The sequence below is a fragment of the Protopterus annectens genome, chromosome 6.part0 (genome assembly GCF_019279795.1).
Source record: "Protopterus annectens isolate FY-2018-M chromosome 6.part0, PAN1.0, whole genome shotgun sequence".
In the NCBI taxonomy this organism is placed as follows: Eukaryota; Metazoa; Chordata; order Ceratodontiformes; family Protopteridae; genus Protopterus; species Protopterus annectens.
The window spans coordinates 976246030-976273213 of NC_056737.1; the positions used below are offsets into that span (position 1 = coordinate 976246030).

Sequence of the window (27184 nt, forward strand, 5' to 3'; positions counted from 1 at the left end):
AAAAGAGGAAGGAGCTATAGAGAGCTAAGATGACTACTGCGAGTTCGGCTTTCACTGGCACAGGTTGTCTCTGTGGAATGAGATTAATAGGGCTTGCAAGGTTAGGTGACATACTTCGGTCTGTATGCTTTTAGTGTGATGTTGTCCCATGAGGTTGGAATGGGTGACAGCCTCCAGGTTAGTTATTCAGTAATTCTGTGCAGGAGATATGCCTTGCTGGTTATTCGATCAGTGGTGGTAAGTGTTGTGGCTGTTGCTGCTGTTGGTTTATGGCTGTTACTGTTGTTGGTTTATGGCGTGGGTTCTTATTTCGTGTTTCATTGGTGTTAGTGTTGTTGCGAGCGTCCTGTGGACTGTTAACGGCTGACTGCGCAGTTATGGCCTTAGTTGCTAAAAATAAAAAAAAAAAGTTGTGGGCCTTTTCAGGTATTCAAAAAAAAAAAAAAAAAAGGATGGAACTGTAAATATTGCACGGCTGCAGGGATTTCTTGGTCCTGTGGGCATGCAGGTCAGAGTTAGGGTGGTTCATGGGCTTTCATGCCCGGGTGTGCACATGCATGGCAGTGCTGCTGGTGTGGTAAGGAATTCTTTATTAAAATAAATAAAAAAAAAAAAATAATAAGAATAGAAAGATGTTTAGGCGAGGTAGGTTTGCAGTGGTAGTATCTGCTGAGATACGTTGCCATGGAGGGTATTGGGTGACCAGGGTTGCTGGACGGCCAGTGGCGGTTCTCGTTGGGGGGTTTTAGTGGGCAGACAAGAGGCAATGTGGCTTTCACGAGCCTCTCTCTGTATTATAGTGAGGGTACGCATGCACGGTAGCAGAAAAAAAAAAAAATAATAATAAAGCAGAAGAAAATCGTTGAGGTACTAAATAAGGTTAAGGATTGATGGTGTACATTGTCCATTGCTGTCCACGAATGGGAGTGCACAGAGTCAGGGCAGGCTTGGTATCAAATACTGGCATGCAGCAGCTTGTTGGCTATATGTTGCTTTTCCTGTTGGGCATTTAGCCTTTAGCATTTGAAGCTTGGTTCTGCTGTCCAGTGCTAGGAGGGTTGAGGTATGCAGGTCGAGTGTGTTGTTTGAGTTGGTGGAGAAGTGAGGGAGCCAGCTTGGGTGTTGCAGTATTAATATATGGTGGGAGCTCAAATGGTGTAGTGGTACATTGCTCTGACTGTTGTTATAGAGTTCTGGGGTTTGAGACCTGCCAGAGCTGTGGTGTTATATATAAACAGACAGATATACATATATAGATTTTTTTTTTCTCATTGGACTTACAATTGTCTCTTTGTTTCAGATAGGGAAGTGGAGAAAATGGCAGAAGCATGTTCGTTGAGGCAGAAATGGGCCAGTATCGTGGCACAAGCTGAGGAGTTGTTTCGGGAGATAACGAATGAGGTAGCCGCAACTCCCACGCAGGGTCTGAAGATGAGTAAGAGGCAGCAAATGCCGATCAGTGCAAAATAATCATAAGCCAAGAGATCAGGACAGGCAAGAGCTGGTGAGGAAAGAGGAATGGAGGTGGAGACACCAGTGGCAACACCATCAGCCCCTATAGGTACTGATTTGTTAGACACTGAGAGGGTGGAAGTTGAAGGACAGGTAGTTAGACGTGATTGTCTGTGGTTGGATTTGGATGGGGTATGCAAGGTAGACTTAACAGAGGATGTTCATCATGTTTCACTGTTGCAGTCATTACTCTTGGGTTATCCTGCTGGCAGGCTACCCTCAGTCATCCAGAATTCCAAAGTCTAGGTCTGGCGTCGGACTGAATAGAAGTTACAGGGTCTCGCAGGGGGTAGGGGTAGGCACGGCTGTGGGTGTGGGTTTACAACCATTAGCGAGTCATGATTTCATTTTCAGTAGTACCCTTTTGATGTTGGAAGAGGATGGCGACCCTGGTGTAGATGAGGTGTGGTCAGACTTTAGGACTCGGCCGGGGGACTGATTGGTGACGCAGGCATTAGGGCAGGAGGCTGTGTCAATTCTGTTAACTCCTCATATATCGCTTGCAGTGAAGGAGAAGATTTGGAAAGGGAAGTTTGTAGATATTTTTGATTTGATTGATGCAGATGGGGTACAGTGTTGGATGGAGGCCGAGTCGGTGAATGGGAAGGACATTTTGGCAGCATTAGGTCGACGGTGGGTGGGTATGTTTTGGCAAAGGACATGGGAAAATTGGGTCTTGGGCTTTATATATTATATGGCAGTGTGGTTTTAAAGGCACAATTCTTTGGCCTTACCATTCCTAGCATATTTTTTGACAATACAGGAGGCACAAAAGTTACAAACAGTTAAAGCATGGCTTTGGTATGATCAAAAGTTTCATAAAAGGAAGGCGATGAACAAATCCATGCATTGGGAGGTTAGATATCCTAATATTTGGTTGTTGACCATGATGAACAGCTTTGGGATGGATTATCAGGTGAGTAGGCCAGCAGAAGGGGGCATTGGGGTTTGTTGGCATTTAATGTGGGGAGCTGTTCGTAGGCAAGTTGCAAATTTTCGCATGCTTGTTCTAAGTGTATGGGTACACATTCAGTGACGCAGTGTGGTAGAGGTGAAAGTCAGTGTGAGGGACAGGCGTTTTACTTTGCAGGTCAGAGAGGTTGAAATAGCCCTCCCACGGTGATACAAGGGGCACATGTAGGGGCAATTTTCATGGTCAAAGGGGTGGGTCCTTTCGAGGAACTAGTGCCCAGGCGACCCATTCACCTATTAAGGTACAGGTTTTGAGGGAGTTGTTGGAGCAGTATCTGCTGCCAACAGTGCCCGAGGAAATGGTTGAGGGTTTTTCAAGGGGTTTTTCAATACGTTAAGGGAGCATTTCCAATGGAAGTGTCAAGACTACCCACATTCTAAAAGAGACTCAGAGTTCCTGGACCTTCCACAACACAGGCCGTTAGCCATTCCCCCAGTCCTAGATGTGGTGAATGATGTCTTCCTTGAATCTAGCTTGACTCCAGATGCCCTCCCTCCTGCTCCCAGAAAACCAGACCGGTACTACAGAGTCCCTGACTCATACAAATATCTTTTTAAAAATCCAACAGCTGACCCTGAGGTCATTAATCAAGGGCCAAAAGGAATTAAAGCAATCTCAGCTAAGAATTTCCACCCCCTCAGACAGGGATTCCCGAGCACTGGACAGATTGGGTCAAAAGGTATACACCTCAGCTACTGTTGCTGTCAGGGCACTGAATGGTCAGTTCCATATGCTTAAGTATCAGCAACATACCTTGGAACGCCTTAAACAAAAAATGTCCTCCTTTCCTGCATGGGCGGAATCTAAAGATTTACAGGACTTAATGCATTCTGCTAGTCAAGTAGCTAAACACACTTTGAACTGTGGTTTTGACACCCTAGAAGCTTCTTGCAGGGCAACAGTCACTGGATCTGTAATTATAAGACATGCATGGCTAAAGGAACAACCCCTGCCAGACCATGTCAAATCAAAATTGTTGGATGCACCCTTGCACAAAGATAACTTGTTTGGCACTAAAGCAGAAGAGGTCTTAAAAAAGATGGAAGAAAAAGCAAAATCTATGCAGACTGTTAAAAGATTTCTTACAGGTCCAGCCCCCTAGGTTCAGCAGGCATTTACCCTCCAAGCACTGGTCCTTTCCTGCTCCGAGTAGACAGGGCCAGCCTAGGCCCCATGGAAACAGACCCCCCAGACAGCAGCCCCAGGGTTTGCAGAGATCTAAGCAGTAGACTACATCCACTTCAAAACCAGGGAGTTCTAAGCCACCCCCTTATGGTAAAAACTCAGTGACTCGCCCCTTCTCAACCTCGTCTCTGCCCACCTTCACATACCCCTAGGAGGAAAACTCTCTTTTCACTCAAGCACCTGCACCATCATTACCAAAGACCAATGGATTCTGAACATTGTGTCTCAGGGGTACAAATTCTCCTTCCACACCCTTTCAACCTCAAAAGGGTTCCCATATCTTCCACCAAATCAGTGTTCAGAGGCTCAAAAGCAAATCCATTCCCTGCTCTCCTTGGGGGCAGTAGAGCATATTCCTGCAGAGCAGATAGGCCAAGGCTTCTACTCCAGACTTTTTCTGGTGCCCAGAAAAGAGGGCACCTGGCACCCCATCCTCAATCTATCCATTCTAAACACCTTTCTGGTAATCCCAAAATTCAAAATACTCACCCTGCAGCAGCTGCTATCCATGCTCTCCAGGGACACCTGACTAGCCACCCTGAACCTAAAAGAGGCCTACCACCACATTCCTATTAGGGAGTCCTGCAAAAAAATATCTCCGCTTCAGGGCAGGATCTCAACACTTTCAATTTTCTGTGCTTCCCTTTGGCTTATCTACTGCTCCCAGAGTTTTCACAAAATGCCTGACTCCGGCCATTGCCTTTTGCAGAACAATAAATATTCAAATTTACTCCTATGTGGACAACTGCCTTATTCAGGCAGACAGCCAGGAAAAGCTGCTCAAAGACCTGGCCTATGTAAAGGACCTACTAACTTCCCTAGGGTACACAATCAATGAAATGAAATCCAAACGGGTACTCAACAAAAGGATAATCTTCCTAGGAACAAGTCTGGACACAGCATCCCAGATGGCATGCCTTACACCAGAGAAACACATTTTCCTATCAACTTACTTCTCTCAACTGGCCACCAGGCCCCAGCTTTCTGCAAGGAAAATCCTGCAACCCTGGGGTTCATGGCCTCTTGCATACTCCTCATTCCATATGCCAGGCTGCATATGAGGAAACTTCAATGGTACCTAAAGAGCCTTTGGTGTCAACACACTCAAGATCTGGAAACTCTTCTGCCTATTATTCCTTGCCTGAGGAAGGAATTTCTTTGTTGGGCAACAGCCTACTCCCACAACAAGGGACTGCCCTTCTCCCCACACCATGCTGCCCTGACCCTCACCACAGATGCATCAGACTATACTTGGGGTTCACACCTGGACAGAAGGTGTATACAGGGCCAATGGAACCCCCAGCAACTCCCCCTGCACATCAGTCAAAAAGAGATGATGGCTGTGCTGCAGGCCTTGATAGCTTTCAAACCTCTTCTCTCTCCAGGGGTTCTCCTGATCAAAACAGACAACACCACTGTGATGTGGTACATCAACAAGCAGGGAGGGACTCACGCCTACCCGCTGTACAGGCTGGCCATGACCCTTTGGTTCACAGCCTCTTCCATGCAAATACATCTGTTAGCATAATACCTGCCAGGCTCTCTCAATTCCCTGGCAGACCCATTAAGCAGAAAGCTCTTGGACCCCCATGGAGTGGCAGCTCAACAGAAATACCTTCTTCCTAATAACTCAGAAGTGGGGAACCCTGGGGGTCGACCTCTTTGCCTCCCACACCAACCATCAGCTCTGCAAATTCCACACCAGGGAGCATCTCTGCATGGCTTGGAAAGTGGATGCCCTGTCCTTCCCCTGGGTAAACCAAGGTCTATGTCCCCGGTGCCTCCATGGAATCTTCCTCCGATTCCAAACCTCCTAACCCAGAGGGAAGGGGAATTCATGCACCCCCAATTGCAGACACTCAATTTGGCAGCTTGGCTTATACCCTAACCCCTGACCAAGCTGCCATCCTCAGTAAACAGGTTCTGGATGTTATCCGAGAGGCCAGATGCCCTAGCACCAGAAAGTCTTATGCAGATAAATGGAAAAGGTTCTGCACCTGGATCCAGGCTAAGAGGGCCAATACGTCACAGCCCTCCATCCCACTCATCCTGGATTATTTAGCTGACGTACTACACAGTGGTCTCTCTTTCTCCTCTGTAAAAATTCATGCTTCTGCTATTTCTGCTCATCTTCCCACTGAGCAGCCTCTTTTTTCACACCCTCTGATTAAACAGATGTTCATCGTGCATACAGCTGCAGTCCTCACAGATGGGTTCTCCTGCCGTCAGGTGGGTCCTCGGTTGGCCGAATTCCAAAGTCTAGGTCTGGCGTCGGTTGTTGTCGCTTCTTCCCTGATGTCAGTGCGACAGGGGTATAAAGGAACCAGCCGACGCCATTTTCTCCAGTCTTTCTTGCCGCGCGGTGCCCGAAGCAAAAGCAGTTCGCAAGTGCCGGTCGGCCAGCACCTGAGATTACGAAAATTTGGAAACCGAAGTCTTCTTAAAAGCTAAGTACCCCGTTGGGGAACCTTTTCTTGCCTCAGACCGATGTCAGACAAAGTTAATAATTGTATTTCTTGTGGGAAGCAAATACCGCATAAGGATTTCCATTCCCTCTGTATACCTTGTTTGGGCCCAGACCACGAGGTCTCGGTCTGCCGCTTTTGTGCTACATTTAACAAATGCACTATTAAGCGTCGGGCGGAGTTCGCCCAACATTATTTTGGAAAAGCATTTAACTATACTATGTCGTCGGATACTCCGACTCCGGTTTTGTCTAAAAAACTAAAAGACAAGGACCGACACGCGAGGTCCGCGGCCTCGACCAACACCACGCCAAAGCCGGCTACACGTGGTCCGGTTCTCAGTGAGGCACCTACGCAGCCCCTGCCTACCGATGACCTGTCTTTGACGGTGTCTCCTGTATCCGAGGTCGCAGGCTCTTCGGCCCACACCCCGACTACAGATACCGAAGCCGCTGTCGGAGTTGAATCTCAGAATGTGGACAGGTCCACCTCCACTCAAGGTGTCTTCAGACCTTCCTCTTCTTTTTCTATCAAGGCTTTCACTAAGTCTAAAGCAACCATGCACTCTAAGAGAACAGCTGCACAGGGGCCATCTCCAGGCCCCATGCTTAAGAAACAGATGCTTAAAATGGCTGAGGATTTAATTACTCTTATCAGAGGTTCTCAGCCCCCTCCAGACAAAAGACCTAGAGTGGAGGAAGATTCTCCTTCCTCTGATCAGGGCTCCATTATTTCTGAGCACTCTGATGATCAGGAACATTCTTACTCCCCTTTTGAAGACTCTGATGTGGAGGAGTCCATCCCTTCTGTATCCCCCCCTGAGGATTACTCATTTGGGGAAACCTTGCATACCTTAAGGGAACACTTCCACTGGGAAGGCCAGGATTATTCTGATTCCAAGAAAAGGCTCAGGGAATTTCTCTTGCTCCCTCAGCACAGGCTTTTGGCTATACCTCCTGTCTTGGACATTCTAGATGATGTTTACTCGGAGGCCTGCCTTAACCCAGACTCTCTACCTCCAGCTCCAGTTAAGCCTGATAGGTACTACAGGGCCCCTGACTCACACCAATTTCTATACAAGAGCCATGCTGCTGACCCAGAAACCATCTCACAGGGCCCCAAGGGAGTTAAGGCCTCCATTGCTAAGAATCCTTTGCCTTCCGAGAGATTCCAGATCCTTAGAAAGGTGGGGAAAAAAGGTATATACCTTGGCTACATTATCTATGAGAGCCTTAAACTGTCAGTTTCATATGCTAAAATACCAACAGTCTATGTTATCACAATTGAAAAGTAAAATGTCACAACCTGAACAACCAGATTTGAAGGAGTTGCAGGACTTGATACATAGTGCAGAACAAGTGGGTAAGCATACCTTACAATGTGGTTTTGATGCTCTAGAGGCCTCATGCAGAGCTGCTGTTACAGGATCAGTCATACGTAGGCATGCTTGGCTTAAGGAACAAGCCTTACCTGATCATGTCAAAGCTAAATTACTAGACGCTCCTCTTCAAAAGGATGTACTATTTGGTACTAATGCTGAGGAGGTATTAAGGAAAATGGAGGAAAAGGCTAAATCAATACAAACCTTGAAGGAATTTCTACAGGTACAACCCCCACGTTTTAGTAGAAATTGGCCTTCTAAAAACTGGTCCTCTCCTGCCCCAGACAGACCCCAAAGAGGCAGATACAGGCGCCCGAGGGGCAGAGGACAATCCCAAGGATCGTACAGAGGCAGACAATGGCAAGCTCCTTCACAAAGAGGTGGTGAGGACAACTCGCAATCTATCAGAAAGCAAACACAATGACTTCCCACTTTGCATGCCAACCAGATCTCAAATGGCAGCCCCATTGGGAGGGAATCTGGCATTATTTTCAAAGAATTGGCATACTGTCACAAAGGACAAATGGATCCTGGACATTATAAACAGAGGCTACAAATTCCATTTTCACACGCTTCCAAAAATGAGAGGCATGCCAAACCTGCCACACAATCAAAGGGCAGAGGCACAAAGGCTAATTACAGATCTCATAAACATGAAAGCTATTCAAGAGGTACCTATGCACGAACAAGGTCAAGGGTTTTATTCCAGGCTATTTCTGGTGCCAAGGAAGGGAAAAGATTGGAGACCTATTCTGGATCTATCCATCCTAAACACATTCCTACTCGTACCAAAATTCAAGATGCTCTCTTTACAGCAGCTTCTTCCCATGCTGGGCAAGGAGTCTTGGCTGGTAACATTGGACCTCAAGGAGGCATACCTGCATGTCCCAATCAGACAAAATTGCAGAAGGTACCTCAGATTTCTTGCAGGTTCAACTCATTATCAATTCTCTGCATTGCCCTTTGGCTTATCTACTGCGCCCAGAGTATTCATGAAATGCCTGGCATCAGTAATTGCCTACTGCAGACTTCAAGGGATACAAATATATCCCTATTTGGACGACTGCCTGATCCAAGCGGACAGCAAACACATCCTTCAGAAACATCTGGCTTATGTAATAATGTTATTGAACTCTCTGGGATACACAGTCAACAAAAATAAATCAAGACCGTACCCTCTCTGAAGATAATTTTCCTGGGTGCCAACTTGGACACAAACACCCAGATGGCCTACCTCACGCCAGAAAAGCAGGGGCAACTAATTCAATACTTCAGAACACTGGCAAATTGCACCAGGCTTACTGCAAGGAAAATCCTGCAGGCTCTGGGATTCATGGCATCTTGCATCTTACTAATCCCATGTGCAAAGCTGCATATGAGGAAACTACAATGGTACCTGAAAAACATATGGTCTCAGCACAGCCACAGTTTGGAAACAGTAATACCACTAATTCCATGTCTGAAAAAGGAATTTCTGTGGTGGGCTCAAGCATGCCAAACAAACACAGGCCTTCCTTTCAGCAAGCCTCAAGCAAATCAAGTCATCACAACAGATGCCTCGGATTACGCCTGGGGGGCACACGACAGAACGGTGCATTCAGCGCAAATGGTCCCAAAAAGAAAAGCACCTTCACATAAATCAAAAGGAAATGCTAGCAGTAATAAATGCTATTATAGCTTTCAAGAATTTTCTACAACCAGGTCAACTTTTGATAAGAACGGACAACACCACAGTTATGTGGTACATAAACAAGCAGGGAGGAACACATTCTTACCCCCTATGCAGACTGGCCATGTCACTTTGGAACATGGCCATGGACTTACAAATGGAACTACAAGCACAGTACTTGCCAGGCAAGGAAAACACGCTGGCAGACAACCTAAGCAGGAATGACAGATCCACACGAATGGAAGTTGCATCCAAAAGTTTTTACAGAAATAGTCCAAGAATGGGGAAGGCCAGACATAGATCTATTTGCCTCCCACAAAAATCATCAATTGACAAAATTCTGCTCAAGGATCTTCCATCCAAAGGCCTGGAGGACGCTCTCTCCTTCAGTTGGACATCAATGACAGTATATGCCTTCCCTCCTCTTCCTCTGCTGCCCAAAGTGCTATTGAAGACCAGAGCAGACAGACCGAAGATGATCCTCATTGCTCCGGACTGGCCAAGACAACACTGGTACCCACTCCTGAGGAGCCTGACGCATTCCCCTCCATGGACCCTGCCTCTAATGCCTCTTCTTCTGACTCAACACAGCTTCAAAACCCTTCACAGTCAACTAAAAACACTCAATCTAGCCGCATGGAAGATTCCTTAGCATCACAGCAGACCCTACTCTCCAAGGAGGTGCAGGATGTCATTTTGGAGGCCAGAACCATCAACTAGGAAAGCCTACTCTGCAAAATGGAAACATTTTTGTACCTGGAATGAGAAAAAGGGCCAGGACCCTGGAAATCTGAATTTACCACAAATACTACAATATTTGACTGAATTGCTAAGCAGTGGACTTTCTTTCTCCTCCATCAAAATCCATGCCTCAGCCATTTCTGCAGAATACAACACTGATCCACCTTTATTCTCTCACCCTCTCTTAAGACAGTTCCTCAGAGGGGCTAAGAATTTAAGACCTCCAAGGAAACAACCAATACCTGCTTGGGATCTTAATTTCATTCTGGAAAAACTGACCCTGCCTCCTTTTGAGCCTGCTGCTTCAGCAGATTTGCAATACTTGTCCTGGAAAACAGCTTTCCTTCTGGCTATCACCTCAGCTCGTAGAGTTTCAGAATTACAGGGTCTCATGGCTGTCCAGCCTTTTATCATCTTCCATCAGGACAGAGTTTCCTTACGAACCAACCCGTCCTTTATGCCTAAAGTGGTATCCAGGGTAGCTTTAAATCAGGCCATACACTTACCTACTTTTTATCCTAATCCTCAAAACAAAGGGGAGAGATTACTACATTCCTTGGACATCCACAGACAACTGCGTTATTATTTGGACAGAACAAAGCCTTTCAGAAAATCAGAACAGCTCTTGGTGGCCTATGCCGTAGGATCTCAAGGAAAACCAATTTCCAAACAGACAATTTCAAAATGGATAGCCCACTGCATACGCTTTTGCTATTCCTTTCATGGCAAAACTGTAACTACAGGCATTAGAACTCATTCCACCAGGGCCACAGCCACCTCTACAGCCTTCCTCAGAGGAGTTCCTACCAAGGATATCTTGGAAGCAGCCACTTGGAGTTCTGTGCATACCTTCTCCAAGCACTACAACTTACCATTATACTCCAAATCTAGAGCAGGCTTTGCCACTGCAGTCTTGCAGGGCATTTTGGCTCCTCCTAGTTACATATAGTGCCTACCACCCCTTTCTTAGCTTTGGGATTCTACCCATCTGTGAGGACTGCAGCTGTATGCACGATGAACATAGTACAGTTTTGTACCTACCATAAATGTAGATGTTCGAGTGCTAATACAGCTGCAGTCCAGGTTTCCCACCCTCCTTCCCCTCTAGGGGTATTCTTTTATGGTGTATTTGCTTGCAACTACTGTTTTTTTGATTATATTGCATGGCATTATTACCTAATTTTATGTATTGCCTTCCTTCTGGGGGCACCTGGCATCTGGGGCAAGAAAAACTGAAGAAAATGGCATCGGCTGGTTCCTTTACATCCCTGTCACACTTGACGTCAGGGAAGACGCGACAACAACCGACGCCAGACCTAGACTTTGGAATTCGGCCGACCGAGGACCTGCCTGACGGCAGGAGAACCCATCTGTGAGGACTGCAGCTGTATTAGCACTCGAACATCTACATTTATGGTAGGTACAAAACTGTACTTTCCTCAGAGAGGCTAGCAACTTGAGGCCCCCCAGAAGGGCACCAACATCAGCTTGGGACCTTAACTTTGTCTTGGAAAGCTCACCCTGCCCCCTTTTGAACCAGTTTCTTCTGCAGAGCTTAAATTTCTCTCCTGGAAGACAGCCTTACTCCTGGCCATCACTTCAGCCAGAAGAGTCTCTGAGCTGCAAGAACTCATGGCTGTGGAACCCTTCATCATCTTCCATGCAGGCAGGGTATCCCTCAGAACTAATCCATCCTTCATGCCTAAGGTGATGTCCAGTGTGGCTCTCAACCAATCCATCCATTTACCCAACTTCTTTCCTAACCCCCAAAATAAGGGGGAAAGGATTCTGCACTCTCTACATGTGCACAGACAGCTCAGATACTGTCTGGATAGGACTAAACTCTTCAGAACGTCTGAGCAGTTGCTGGTTAGCTTTGCTTCAGGGGCAGAGGCAAAGCCATCTCCAAGCAAATGGTTTACAAATGGATAGCACACTGCATCCATTTCTGCTACAAATAGCATGGCAAGCCTCCCCCCAAGGGGGTCAGGACACACTCCACCAGAGCAGCCTCCACCTCTGCAGCTTTCCTCAGTGGTGTCCCCACCAGGGAAATCCTGGAGGCTGCCACCTGAACATCTGTTCACACTTTTAAAAAGCATTACCACCTGCCTCTCTTCTCTAAATCCAGGGCAGGGTTTGCCTCTACAGTCTTGCAGGACATCCTAGTCAGCCCCTAGCTACCTAGACTTCTTCCACCCATTTCCTCAGCTTTGGGAGTCTACCAAATGTGATGACTGCAGCAGTGAAACATGAAGAACATGGTACAGTTGTGTACACTTACCATAAATGTAGATGTTTGAGTGTATTCACTGTTGCAGTCCTGGTTTCCCTCCCTCCATCCCCCTTTCTTCTCTTTCTCCTTTTGTTACCATTCTTCCTTGTTGTTGTCCTTTCCTTATGAGGGACATATTGGTATTTATTTTCCACTGGTGGGTTTCAACCACCAGAGCCTGGCCTCCTACTTTGGGGGCTCTTGACAGGTTAGGGCAAGAAAAACTGATGTAATGGCATTGGCTGCCTTCCTGTATATCACTGACGACCTGATGTCAGTCCTCAAGTGACAGCAACCAAGTCAGAAATACTAAGTCTCTGATATTCAGGCCAGATGGGGGCTACCCTGGCAGGGGTAACCCAAATGTGATGACTGCAACAGTGAATACACTTGAACATCTACATTTATGGTAAGTGTACACAGCTGTACTTTTTTTAGGCGCCAAAAGTTAGCTTTAGAGAAGTTTTTTCATAATGGTTACCTTTGCGGGGGTGGGGGGGGGTGAGGATTTCCAAGGTGATTAGTTTGTGGTCAAATCTAACCAGGGAGTAGCTGACTATTGATGTAGAGCAATGGTTGCCCATGTTAGTAATGACCAGGTCAAGGATGTTGCTACCTCTAGTGGGGGTAAGAATGAACTGGTCCGGGACATTGGAATTGAACTCCAGGAAATGTTGGGCAAGTGTATTGGTATGGGAGTAGTTTTCCCAGTTAATGGAGGGGTAGTTGAAGTCACCTAGCATGAGAGTGTAAAGCTGGACCCTATTATTCTCCTGGGTGCTTAGGAATGTGGAGTGCGAGTCTTGCGACCTGGTTGAGGACCTGTAGCAGGCTACAACCTGAATCACTGTCTTACCCAGTGTTAGCTGCAACTGAAGTATCTCTGATCCATTATGTTGGGCTACCAGTCTGGAGGTGTGTGCATCTTTTATGAATATGGAAACACCACGCCTTTGGAGCTTCGGTCCAAGTACTGGGGCCAAAAGGTGTGGAAAGTGTTATAGCCTGGTAGTGTAGGGGTGCTTTCTGCTGCCTTGAACCAGGTCTCTGTTACAGCACAAAAGTTGATGTTCCCCATTTTAAGGAGTGCTTCGAGCGAGTCCTTTTGAGATTTAGACTTATAGCATTGGGCAGTATGACCCTCAGATTGCATTTGTTTGTAGCTGTTACAGAGGTAATTTGGTCTTTGGAACACCGCCTAAAAAAGGCACTATAGAGGCGGCAAGAGCCTTGGCCAGTATCCGGAAGCCCAGGGGTGACAGATGTAGGCCATCTCTAGCAAAGCATCGAGGTCTGTCAATCATGTCATCCCAGGCAGGCAGATACTGGATCCCCTTAGAGTGATGCCAGAAACTTAGCCAATTGTTGAAATCAATTATTTTCTGCTTGTAGTTTGGTATCATTCTGGGTGATGGTAGGATCCGGTTCAGGGCTACGGTCACACCCGTCTGGGCTACATAATCCGAGAGCTCCTCCATGTCTCTCTTCATGTAGTCCAGGGAGGTACGTCTCAGGTAATTCACACCCACATGTACAATGACTGAGTCATATTTGTACCTGTTGTTGAGGGACCTGAGTACATGCATTATGTCATGGATCCTGGCACCCGACAGGCAGCTAACTGTTACTTTATCTTTATTCAACCTAGTGAGTGGGACATCAGTGTGCCTCACTATTGAGTCACCCATGACTAGTGTGTTTGGTATGCTGTTTTGCCTTAGGGGCTTTGGTTGAGTGGTACACTGTTTAGGAGAGTTATGTGTCTCATGATTAGTGTTGTGTTGTGGTGGTCAAGTGCATTTCTGCCTTGGAGGTCTCTGCTGTTTGGGTAGATTTTTATTGAGATCCTCCATGAAAACAGGTGTGTGGTTTGTGCTTTTTTGTGAAGGCAGTGCTGGTGTGTGTTCTGGTGGGCTATGTGTTCCATGTGGTGTGGTGCAAGTGTTGACCTTTTCCTTTTGACCAGTTGTTCCGGTCTTGACTGGAGAGTGCGTGATTTCCAATTTTGGTATGTAAGTGCAACTCTCGCAAGTCTGAGTGTTGGGAGGTAAGCGGAAAGGGTTGTCGGTGTACATGAGGCAGTTGCTACATTGCCTCAGGATGCCAAAGTTCGTTAATAGGAGAAAGCGCAGGGAACTGACCTTTAGACATGCCTGGAGGGGTGGGTATTAATAATAAGATCTGGAGCTGTTTCCATGTAGAATGTTAAGTGCTGATAGCACTTTTGTGTGCTACAATAATTGCTCCAAGAAGTTTGGTAAATTGCTAGACTACTAAGCTAGTAAAAGTGCAGGAGGGGAGAGAACTTAGCAGATCTAAGGAAAATTTTGAAGAGCAGATTTTGGCACCACTCAGAAGCTTACAAACTGTCCTGGATACAGCAAATCTGTATCTGGACTAGACTAGTTGCAGGAAAGGTGAGAAACGAGTGCAAACGCAGGCTTTTAAACCAGAAAGTTGAAAGAGATGGAAAGACTGCCCAAAAGGCCAGTAAACTACAATTTCTGGGCCAGAATCCACTCCTCTTGTGGTAGATAGGCTATCTAATGCTTACTATTCCCACTGATAAGCTAGAAGGCTTCCCCCCAGCACAGAAATGCTTGCGGGGCTCAGAAGCTTACAAACAGTCCTGGATACAGCAAATCTGTATCTGGACAAGACTAGTAACAGGAAAGGCGGGAAACAGGCGCAAACATGGGCTTTTAAACCAGAAATTTGAAAGAGATGGAAAAACTGCCCAAATGGCCAATAAACTACAATTTCTGGGCCAGAAACCACTCTTGTGGTAGATAGGCTACCTAGTTCTTATCACTCTCACTGATAAGCTAGGAGGCTTCCCTCCAACACAGAAAGGCTTGTGGGGCTCAGAAGCTTACAAACAGTCCTGGATACAGCGAATCTGTATCTGGGCTGGACTAGTTACAGGAAAGGCAGGAAACAAGATTAGAATTTTTTTTTTTTTTTTGCAATTTAACAAATGACTTAAAACAAGCGCAGAAGGCATTAAATTAGGATGCTACTAACAAGTAGTAATAAGTGCAGAGTAAGAGCAATTGAACAGATAAGAGCACACAGAACATCAAACTAAGACAGTTACAGTAAGAACAGCTGAATAAAGTATATATATATTTTTTTTTCGAGGGAGGAACAGAGCAGGGTTAAGAGGCTACAAGGGTTATCCTTCCCAAATGCTCTCTCTGTGCACAGTAGATAAAGCTGAAGAGATGGGACTAGTAGGAGTGTCTGAAATCAAAATATGATCTCACTGTACTCAGCTGAGTGAGCAAATGAGATGGGCCTAGAAAGAGTATCCAAACACAAATTTGCAAGACGGACGTGCAATTTCAAAGCCACCAAGATTGATACCCCAACAAGAACAGGGAGGACAGGCGGGGAACCAGCTGTAGAGACACAGAAAGACCACAATATTCAGTTCAATTAATATTCAGTGAAAAAAATCAATAAAATGCAGTACTATATGAAAAAAGTGCAGATAAATGTATACGTAATTTAGCTTATACGGCCAGTGGATTGCAGGTTAATCTTAGCCAGCCAACAGCTTAGATATTTAGCAGAAATAACACAAGATGCAACACTTATGTGGCAATACAAATCCCCTAGGCTAGGAGTTAAACACAGAATTACATAATTACTAATAAACTAACATTTGATAAGCATATAAATCTTATAAGGAGAAAGACTTTAAGACATATGGGGAAAATGTTAAAATCTTTTTCAGTAAGAATTGAAGCTAATATGGTTGCTATTTATTCCATATATTTGAGACCTTTACTGGAATACAACTCCTTCTGCATCTGTACAGACAGCCAACTTCAGAAACTGGAATCATTACAAAGAAAATTTACCAAATGCACTTGTACAGTTAGTGATTTTACTTATTGTGATAAGTGTTTGAAACTAAATGTGCTCTCCCTCTACACAGATATTTTTGAGGAAAAGCAATTTTAGCTTATTAGGCACTCGATGTAACCCTTCAGGCACCATTAAATGTGCAAGTTTAATCAAATTCCCAAATACATAAATATAAGAACTTAGATTTTTTATGTTCATTTAAATAAACCATTATTTAAGGATAATGCATTGCACAAACTGTTTAAAGAATCTGGAATTGACTATCTAGTAGACAAAGGGTTCTGGATAGTTTATTGTAATGTAAGTATGCAAGTAAAGTGCTGCCTGGGGACTGTGGATGGAATCCTAAATTTTCAGACAGAGTCAGTGTTTTACAATGGCCTTAAGGCCTAAAACATTGGTATAACTTATGAACTTCTGTTCAAGATAAACCACTTGTATTCTTATTTCCATGTCTACAACTGAGATGGCATTATGGATTCATGATTGTTCTTTTAGAAAATCACTAAAATCTTGCCTAGATATCTCAAGTTGCTTTGCACAGCAATTGAAAACTCTAGACACAAGTTTCATCGTTTTGTGCCGTACCAAGGTGTATTCTATATTTGCTTTCCATAACTTCATATCCATTCAGTGATTGCTGTCATCAATGGACTGAGACTCGATTAACAAAGCAGCTGACACCATCATGTTCTTAAAAACACCTGCATGCATCACTTTTTGCTGTCTGAAAACATCAGTCTAGAAATAACAAAGTTCTTTGTAACTAGTACTGAAACAATATTGAAAATTGTAGACTTTAAACAGTAAAACCACACTTCCTTCCATCATACTCGACAGAGGGGCTGAAGTGCATTACCAGGCTTTTCACACACTTGCAAGGTTTCCTTCCAAAAGAACTTTTTTTATAGCTGCCTACTTAAAAAGAATATGTGTGAGCATATAAGTAACAACATTTTCCTATGCATGTTATTTAAAAAAGGGGATATGCAGAACTATGCAAATGTATGTATTATGAATAAAATTATATAACTACGAATATTCATTTATTGAAACTTTTAATGTAGTGCATGGAAGTGGAAAATATTCTGTGGAAATACTGAAAGGCATTGTACAATATGAAGTTATAGCTACAAACTGTGTGAAAATGTTGATATTAACTAGTGTTTAGTAAAAAGTAACTGAAGATGCACAGAATGTTCGATAAATTACTTATTTTTTAAAGTTCTTTTGTGCTTCCTTAATATGAGACTGTTGAAAAGTTGTATGTATCTGCTGAGTGGTTATTCACAATATTTAAGTGCTGTTTATTGCACTTCTTCTGTTTTGTGTTAAAAAAAAGTGATGTGATATTTTATAACTGATTCATCATATAAGCAGCAATAAAAGGATGTAGCAGTGCAATTTTAAATTAAAATGGCACTGTCAATGCAGCAGCATAGAATTGAGACCACTACCACTGATCTGAGTAGTCTTTCAAAAGCAAACAGCCAAATGCATTTCTTTCTGCAGATGTACTCCCCGTTTTTACCAGAAGTTTGATCCTGCCTGTAAGATTTTGTTGAGACTGCTTCAGAAACTGTAAACTAATGGGTATGAAACTTGGTGCTTTTGATGAGTTATTGGTAAATTTAACCTCTGTGTCTCATGTTATAAAAATGTAAATATTTTTGAAAAAAGATTTTAGTTTTGCCAACTGCCCCTTTTCCCTTCAGCACAACCATTTCCAGGGCTATGTGGGCTAGATAGGCTAAGAAAGTTTGTTACAATCTATTAAGAAAGTCATAGTCTCAAGTGAATTATTGATCTGCGGTGGTGCAGCGGTAGCATTGTTGCCTCACAGCAAGAGGTTCTCCCGTTCGATTCTCGGCTGGAGTGCGGGGAGTGCCTTCTGTGTGGAGTCTGCATGTCCTTCCCACAGTCAGGTGGGCATTCGAAAGACATGTGTAAATGCGCGTGCCTTCGTTGAAGGTTGAACGTTGAGCTGGCACCTCGGCGTTCGTGAAAATCTATTGTCAATCATTAGCAGACCGGAGTTCCGCTGTGGCGACCCCTAACCAGGAAAAGCTGAAAGACAACAACAACACTCTCAAGTGAATTATTTGTTGTGCCCCTACTGTGTACATTTACTAATTTACTGAAGCATGTAATTACCCATGTCATTAAAAGAATCTACTTTATTATGCTACATATGTAACAGAACCCTTGAGGCCAAATTCTTCTATGAATGTACATTTTTGGCTGTGTCATTTATATCAGTGCTATAATTTGTCTAATTTTAAAACTTTTTTTTCCCTAGATAAAAGAACTAACAGGCAATCTTAAGAAAAAATTTGCATCATCTTCCAGTCTTTCTTCCATATTGAACGATGGGGAGTCTGAAAATGTACAGTCACCAACCTCACCAACCTCACCATTGTGTGAAAAATTAGTGTCCCATTCAATGAAAGATCAGAGGAAAGCAATCAAGGTACTCTTACACTGGGTCAGAAAAAGAACAAGAAAGTAAGTAGGTTTGACTTAGTAAATTCATAGCTCTGTAGAACGTTGTCACTGTTTGTAAACTATGCACCTTATTTTTTGCTGTAAAGAGTGGTGAGATTGCTTCTTTTTCAACCCCCCCCCCCCCCCCGGTCCCCTTAGCTTTCAAAAAAGCTTTGCTTGTTAACTGTCAGAATTTACTTTATAAAAACCTGTCTGACTGTAGAGCAGAAAAAGTTAAGGCTGTGGCTTGCCAGCAGTCTTCATTCTTTTCAGCTAGACAAAGAGAAATTTATTTTTTTTATCTCCTCTTCTGTCCTGTTTGACTCTGAATAAGTCAGTTAGAAAGTCAAAGCTGCCCTGTATAACCTAACAAAGGGGTATTTATATTTTATATGCCTTGCCTAGATAAAAAAAAAAAATAAAAAATCCCATACCACTTGTAGTTGTTTAGCAAACAAATGTGTTTTCACAATTCCTGAATTATTGTATCTATGTCCAAAACCTTAAACAAGAGGTGTCACAATTGTGAGGTAAGTTTTTTGTGTGTGTGTGTGTGTGTGTGTGTGTGTGTGTGTGTGTGTGTGTGTGTGTGTGTAAGAGTTTTTACACTTCCCTTTTCAGTCAAAAAAAGTGTTTAAAATATCCCTAAGTAATTTCTTTCGAAATTAATTATTGCGTAAGTGCACTGTTCACAAGTGAAGTGACCCTCTTCAAACCCTATTTGAGCCTCTTTTAGTAATGCTCAGGTTTTATAACTAGAAGGCAGCATTCGCAGTATGTAATCTGTTATTATCCTTCGCTTCCACAATAACTAGTTTATCTGGTTATAGCTGATTTATCATATCTGGTCAATTTTCCTTATCCTCATAAGTTTTATTTTCCAGACTTTTTTGGTCCCTAGTACCTGCCAGCTGTTTGTTTCCTGCAACGATGGATTAGGTTTATAAAGGTTTGGAGGGTATGAAGTACTTGCGCACCCTGAACAAAGAGTTTTTCTTGATCTGAATAGGCCAAGTGTAGCTCAGTTGTTTTGCCAGTCCACTGTGATTGATGAATGCTTCCCAAATGATCACGTCTCTGTTAACAGATAAAACCTAGCCACATTTCTAAAAAATAGTCTAAGTACAGTAATAGATACTCAAGTAATATGAAAGGAACAACAAGTTGAGTGACCGTGCCTTTGGCGTACTGGTAAAATATTAGTTTTGTGGGCTTTATACCTTAACGCCTCACTCAGAAAGAGCAAGCAGTCTCAGGAGTTTCTTTAAACACATGCACTTTATCACCTTTCATGAGGAAACTGTTGAGAATCCAGTACACATTGTGCTGTAATTGTTCTGGGAATAGAAGAGAGGATGTAATGACACTTTTGAAAAAACTACTGAGTTCCTAAATAACAGTGTCTTACTAAAATTGTTGTCAGAGAATTAATTGGTGGCTACAAAGCTCACCGTGCATAGGATATCTGATTGCACAAGCAGTCCAAATGTGTGGCTCCCCCAGTTTACTGAAATTTGACATTCATCCTAAACAAATTTTTGATGCATTGGTGAGTAATTTTCCCCCAGTATTCTCATCTCTATGTTTTAATTAAATGCCCTTTGCAGTTTTCGAAATGATGTATCAGAACATGGCTGTACTGTCTCTGGAGATAGACTTAAAATGAATCGTGATGGATTTTCAGATATTGGCAGAGGATATACAAAATGCTGTCAGATGCAATACACTCCAGAGTCTGCAGTAAAAATACTTTATTAGTACAACCCCATTTGTACTGTGTCTTAGCTGCTGTATTTTCAAGAACAGTGTGCCCCATATGACAGTTTTGGCACTTGTATATAATGGAATCTTTCTCCAAAGATGACGTAATATACTCTTCATGGAATTGTACTGGGTCTCTTGTCAACACTGTGCCACTTGTATTGTCCTTCAGGTTTCAAAATAAAAGGAACATTAATTGGGACATTTAAAGCATCTGAAGATGTCATTTTTACTGGAATACTTTGCCAATTAAGCCTCATAACAATACTGTTTTTCATCTCTCTTCTGTTATTAAAGTGAGCTAAGCCATTCTGACCTTTGTTTGACCCCACCCTAAAATACCAATATCATATTATTACTTTCCAAATTTCCTTATAAAGCTTCCAGATACTCAGCTTATATAAAATGTTATATTGTATAATAGCCCTAAAAATAAGATAACATTTCAGATATGTGGATATCTACATCTATCCATATCTATATATAGATATAGATAGATTGCAAACTCAGTTCCAAGATGACCTCCAAACCCACAACCAGTGCTAAAAGGGCCGAAACTTATAGTCACTTCTTCAACCACAAAATCAATGCTATTTGGAACCTCCTACAACTAGCCAAAGCACCCAGCTTTCTTGTTATTAAAGATGTTAACAATAGCACCATAGAAACTATCACTTCATTCAAATGCTTTGCCATATAGCTAGACTAATCTCTTAACTTTCAACTACACATTCAAACCACCCAAAAAAAGATCTACACACTACTGTTCTGGGTGAACAAACTGTTGCTGCTTCTGTCCAAGCTAGCCAAAGCTGCCCCAGGTGAAGGGGTACTCTTATCTCAACTCACGTATGGACTAACCCTATAGCTGCAGCCTCAAAGGAAAAATTGCTGCCACCTTACAAACCATATCCAGTAACATCTGCCAGTCCATGACTAACTCTCCCAGTAATGAACACCACTGCCTTACGCTTGTCAAAGTTAAATGACTCCCAGTACATTTGAGATCCCAACCTCCTACTAGAATCACTAATTCACAAAGCCCCTTTCTCCTGAGACATCACCCCCTCTCAACTCAAACTTTTCACCAAAAAAAAAAAAAAAAAACATTTTTAAGAACAACCATCCATTAAGAATGAAAAGAAATGTGTTCAAGGGGTTACTAGTGAGATTCTATAGGATAATTTAATTTGATGAATATTTTTCACGTGGAACCTTTATTAATTTTGAGACAGAGGTTATCCTGCAAGTTTACTGGACAACATTATAAAGAAGTTATTACTTGCTAAAACTGGTGCCAATCATACAAATTATAGTCATTTAAAGTTTAGTAATTCTATAGTTTTATCTTTTTTGAATAACAGTCATCTTATTAAAAATACTAAACATCATTATCAGATTATAACCGTGTCTGGTAACACTGGCATTTATTTTGTCTCCACACCTGTTTACACATGTAAGGGTGGTCAGAATATTAAGACTTTATTAGAGCACAGACCACATAGGATCAGAGGAAGTTACTAGGATAATGGCCCTAGGGCCCTTACAAGCCTAGCCAAGTTCTACCCTTATTTCTGCGATCAGCACCAATTGCCCCTGTCCAAGAGGGACACAATTGGAACCCTTGGGGTGAATTTACGGTTACCCATCCAATTGTCCAGATTGAGCTTGAAGAGGGCCACTACGGTGCTGTACTTGGCATGAAGTGGGAGTCCATTCCAAAGGTGTGGTAACCTCTGGGAGACAAATCTGCCCCTCCAGCAGGTTGTGTTAATATCACATACCAGGTTAAGGTCTTTAGAGTGAGTAACCCATGTACCATTTGACTTGTGGGTATGCAGCATTTCCAATAAAGCAGGGTCAAGGATTGCCTTACATGCAAGACATAGATCTCCTCTGAGTAGTCTGTGTGAAACAGAATAAAATGACCGTGATTTCAGATGATCCATATAGGACAGATGCTGAAGACCTTGAATTTTCCTTGTGAGGAACCTTTGTGGTCTCTCCAATTGCTGCAGGTGCTTGGAAAGGTACATAATCAGAAGGAGCATTGTACTCAATTGTTGGCCTGATGAAGGAAGAGTACAGAGAGGTTCTAACTTCTTTTTTTTCTTGATGTAGTGCCCTTACTTATGAGATGAGCAATATAGAATGCCCTTCTTACCACTGTGGAGACATGGTGATCAAAGGCAAGGTTGCTGTCAGTCTGTGTGCCCAGGTCTCTCGCCACTTAGTGCGTACCTAAGGTGTTGTTACTGATGTGGTAGTTAGCAGGAACATTGCTCTTACTGTAAGGGATGATGATACTTTTTTTGCATTGAGCTTAAGGCCATGACTTTGGCACCAGTCATTTGTTTGTGTAAGACCTTCTTGTAGGATTTTGACATTGGAGATTCTATGACCGCTCCCAGTTTGCAGTCATCAGCAAACTTTGTCAACCACAGACCTTTAGTTTTCGCTTATACTTTGGAGAAATAGATTCCAAACAGTAGAGGTCCCAGGACTGATCCCTGTAGAACACCACTGGTTACAGGCCTGCTGTTGGAGGTGGGTTCCCCTATTTTGACTCTGTGGGTTCTTTCAGTCAGCCAGTTAGCTCCTCATCTAACAATGTAAGGGTTGATACCTAGCTGGGTAAGTTTTTAATGATGCTTGAGTGGAGGATATTGTCAAAAGCCTTGGTAGGCTGTATGCACAGATTTCCCCACATCGAGGGCTTTGGTGACAGTCTCAAAGAAGTCCACCTGGTTTAACAGGTATGATCTCTCTTTGTCAAATCCAGACCAAGTAGGGTCAAGTGTTTGGAGATTACTATATTTTTGTTGATAGGGTCCATGATGATTCACTCCATGGCCTTGCAGATAAGGCTAGTCAAGTTAATAGATCTGTAGTTTCCAGGGTCACTTTGTGCAAGGGGATAATGATGGCCATTTTCCATTCAGTTGGGATGAAGCCGGAGCTTAGACTGTGATTGAAAAGAGTACCCAGTGGTGTTGAAATTTCTTGTTTGAGCCCATGTAGTATGCAACCTGGGATGTTATCAGCTGCCATAGATGCTGTGTTTTTGGCCTTAGAGAGGGCATTTATGACTTGCTATTTAGAGGTACAAGATAGAGGATAGGTTGTAGGGATGTCATTGGGTATGTGTGGTGGGGACATGGGAGTGAAGTTTTCACAGAACTTGTCAGCTGACAGGTTAGCTATGTTCACAGGCTCAGTATATGTGGCATCATTAACTACTAGTTTGGTACAAATCTGAGCCTTTCCTTTTAGATTATGGATGTAACTAAAGAATGCCTTATGGTTGTCCTTAATTAAGGAAGCTAATTTGGATTCATAGTTTGTTTTGAAGGACTTCACAAGAAGTCTTATTTGCTTGTTTAAGCTGAGGAGTGAGTTTTTACAGTTTATAGCTCACCCCCTCTTACTCTTAGACAGCAATTTCTTCCTCTTATTGTAAAGCCTGTTAATGGCAGTTGGCCACCAGGCAGGTTTGCTCTTCCTTGAGGAGCTTGTTTTGGTCATATCAGGTATGGCCAAGTTAATGCATTTATACAGGTGTTTGTATAAAGCATTGGTGTAGAACTCTGCATAGTTGCCAGTTCCATATGAGGGGTAGATGCAGTAAAGCTAGTTATATACCATCCTGTAAGAGATTATAATCTTCTTTGCAGACATTTTTTAGTTGCTGCTGGGGAGGGGTCAGATGTGATAGTTACTCCAAATGATACTTATTTGTGGTCAGGTCTCACTAGGGAAGACCTCACAGTGGGGGTGCTACAGTGGTCCTCCATATTGGTAAGCACCAGATCCAGGATGTTGTTACCCCTTGTGGGGGTGTCAACTAATTGGTCTAGGGTATTACAAAGACAGATTTGGATGTTTAAGTGTGGTTACTGTAAGCAGTGTCAGGTTATACATAATAGTAATTGTATTACAACTGGGTATGAGTATGGCATACATACATGTAAGGAACTTTATAAGGGTGAGACAAAGGGGTTATATGTATAGTATTTTATCTTGTCTAGCCATACCTCTTGACCTCTTAGTGCAAGAAATCTAGACATAGCCTAAAATAATGGGGACAAAGACACAAAAATTTGAACAGATTTTAAATATTGCAGCAATAAATGTAGAAAGTTGTTTGAATAACAGGTATTATGCTGGCATGCATTTTCTGAATGATATGAAGTCTGAAATGCAAATGTGTGTCATTATTTGGTGATTTTAATCCTCAATAATTTGCCAGAAAACCACACGTTTTATGAGGAACTAACCAAAAATGTGAGGCAAAAATCTGGACATTCTGTGAAAATCTGGACAGTTGAGAGATGTGTTCAGCATCTTACGTTGGCAAGACAGAAAAACAAAGGAATATGTGCATCAACATTTATATGCACTGAAGGAAAAAAATCATAACAATGCCCCAGCAAAACATAAATCACAATGGAGAAATTTTAATAAGTTCTTTTTTATTTTTTATACTGAAAAAGATGCATATTAATCCTAGGTGGTGACAGAAAGAATTTTTTGTTGTATAGAGAACTATATTGGCAACTTGCATTTGAGGTCAGTACACCACTGGTATTAAAAAACAGTATTAATTTAAGAAGTGTTCTAATGACAAACTAGTTTGATGATACTTGTTTAAACATGACATGATTTTGTGATGCATTGTTATAATCTTTATCTTAGTGTATATTCTGTAATTCTGCATTCTGTTCTAACAGCATATTAAAACTTCAAAAGAGACCACAGCTCTCTCTGTTCTGAGTCAGGCAGAATTTTTTCCTCCCTCCCACCCATTTAAGTTGTCTTGTTAAATACCACTGTCTTTCTAGTTGCCCGCCTCTTATGTTAATCTGACCATATATCTAATTTCTCTCTACTTTCACTGGCTTATGTGAGTAATCACAAAACCATCACTTTTGAAATCCCACCCCTTCAATTATTTAAATTTATTGGCCATCCTACAGTATTTCATAGCACCAAAATACAAAAGTAACCACCCTTTCAGTCCATCTTACTGTTTTAAAAGTAGTAACTCTCCACTAAACCTTAACTTTTTAAACAGGTAAAACTCAAGTTACCTACTTTCATATCTAACTTCTCTAGTGCACACTGCAGAGTGCATTCTTTTCAATCTTACCTTTAAGCATCCCTGTTACTAGCACTTTCTCTAATACCTAAAAAGATCATCTCTACTTGACTCCAAGTAGACTTTTCTCTATCTGTTAAACCTAGCACTTGCTCTACAGTACTTATTACCTTGATACGGCACTCTTATAGATAGCACCCCAAAAAGGCAAACCCCCATTTCTCGGTCACCCACGTCCCCTGGAATCTCTTTTAAAGTTTTTTTTGTCTAGTCCTTCTAGCATGTCGAGGGATCAGTTGCTAGTGTCCTCTCCTGCTCAGCTGGTGAACCTGGGAATATTGAGGCAATGTTACAATTGCCTCATGTACACAGACAACCCTCTCCTCCTCCCACAAAACACAAATACATGCGAGAGATGCAACTATACGGCCAAACTGGAGGCTGAGCTCTCTCAACATAGGACTGGCAAGACCAGTCAGGAGGAGAAGGTTACCACACACACTATAGACCCAGTCTCACATAGTACCATCACAACCTCAAATCATACACATAAACACACAAAGACATACTCGGCTCTGATCAAAAATCTACCAAAACAGCAGAGGCCACCAAAGCAGACACCCAAACAACCACCACCTCAGAACACAACACCTGCAACACATAGACCTCACAGTCAGAGTGTCAAACAGTCACAGCCCTTAAGGCCAAACACAATGCCAGACACACTAGTCATTGGTGACTCCATAGTCAGACACACTGGCGTCCGCTCACCAGACTGAGTAAGGAGAAGGTCACAGTAAGCTGCCTGTCGGGTGCTAGAATCCGCCACATAACGCAAGCACTCAGGTCTCTCAACAGCAGGTACAAATACGACTCAGTCATTGTCCACGCTGGTGTAAACGACCTGAGACGTACCTCCTTGGACTACATGAAAAGAGACATTGAGGAGCTCTCTGATTATGTAGCCCAGGCAGGTATGACCCTGACCTTGAGCAGTATCCTACCTTCACCAAGAATGATGCCACAATACAGAGATAAGATGATCAGCTTTAACAATTGGCTTAAACTCTGGTGTCATTCAAAGGGATCCAATGTCTGTCTGCCTGGGATGACATGCTGGACAAGCCACGCTGCTTCGCAAGGGACGGCTTGCACCTGTCACCCTGGGATTCGGATGTTGGCAAAGGCTCTTGCCACCCCCATAGTGCCTTTTTAGGCAAGGCTCAAATTCTAAACCTACCACCCTAGAACACAAAAAGAAAAAAACTAAGGGTAATGCTGCTCAATGCCAGAAGTCTAAATCTCAAAATGCACGCACTCGAGGCCCTTCTCAGTATGGAGAACATCGATGTCTGTGCAGTGACAGAAACCTGGTTCAAGGCTCCTGAGAGCACCCCAGCACTATCAGGTTTTACCTCTTATCATGCGTTCCGGCCCCAAAATCCGGACAATACCAAGAAAGGAGGGGGGGTATCCATATTCATCAAAGACACCCACACCTCAAGACTGGTGGCAACGCACGATGCATCGGAGACCATCCAGGTGCAATTAACCATAGGCAAGACTGCTCTACAAATTGTAGCATGTTACAGGCCACCCTCACAAACTCAGGAACCTCACATGGCCTTCCTGAAAACACTAGAGGGGATAAATGTATCACCAAACACCATCATACTAGGTGACTTCAATTACCCTAATATAGACTGGGAACACTACTCAAGCCCGAACACCTAGCCCAAAAGTTCCTGGAATTCACTACATGGAACA

General features: G+C 43.1%; 1 protein-coding gene across 1 annotated transcript in view; it reads left to right on the plus strand.

Annotated features, from left to right (window-relative positions):
* The window catches only part of CLMN (calmin), a 1136927-nt gene that overhangs the window by 620415 nt on the left and 489328 nt on the right, over nucleotides 1-27184 (plus strand). The window contains exons 6-7 of the mRNA XM_044073600.1: nucleotides 18374-18579; nucleotides 20166-20298. Coding sequence (XP_043929535.1) covers nucleotides 18374-18579; nucleotides 20166-20298 — 339 coding nt within the window. The remainder of the gene's footprint in view (nucleotides 1-18373; nucleotides 18580-20165; nucleotides 20299-27184) is intronic.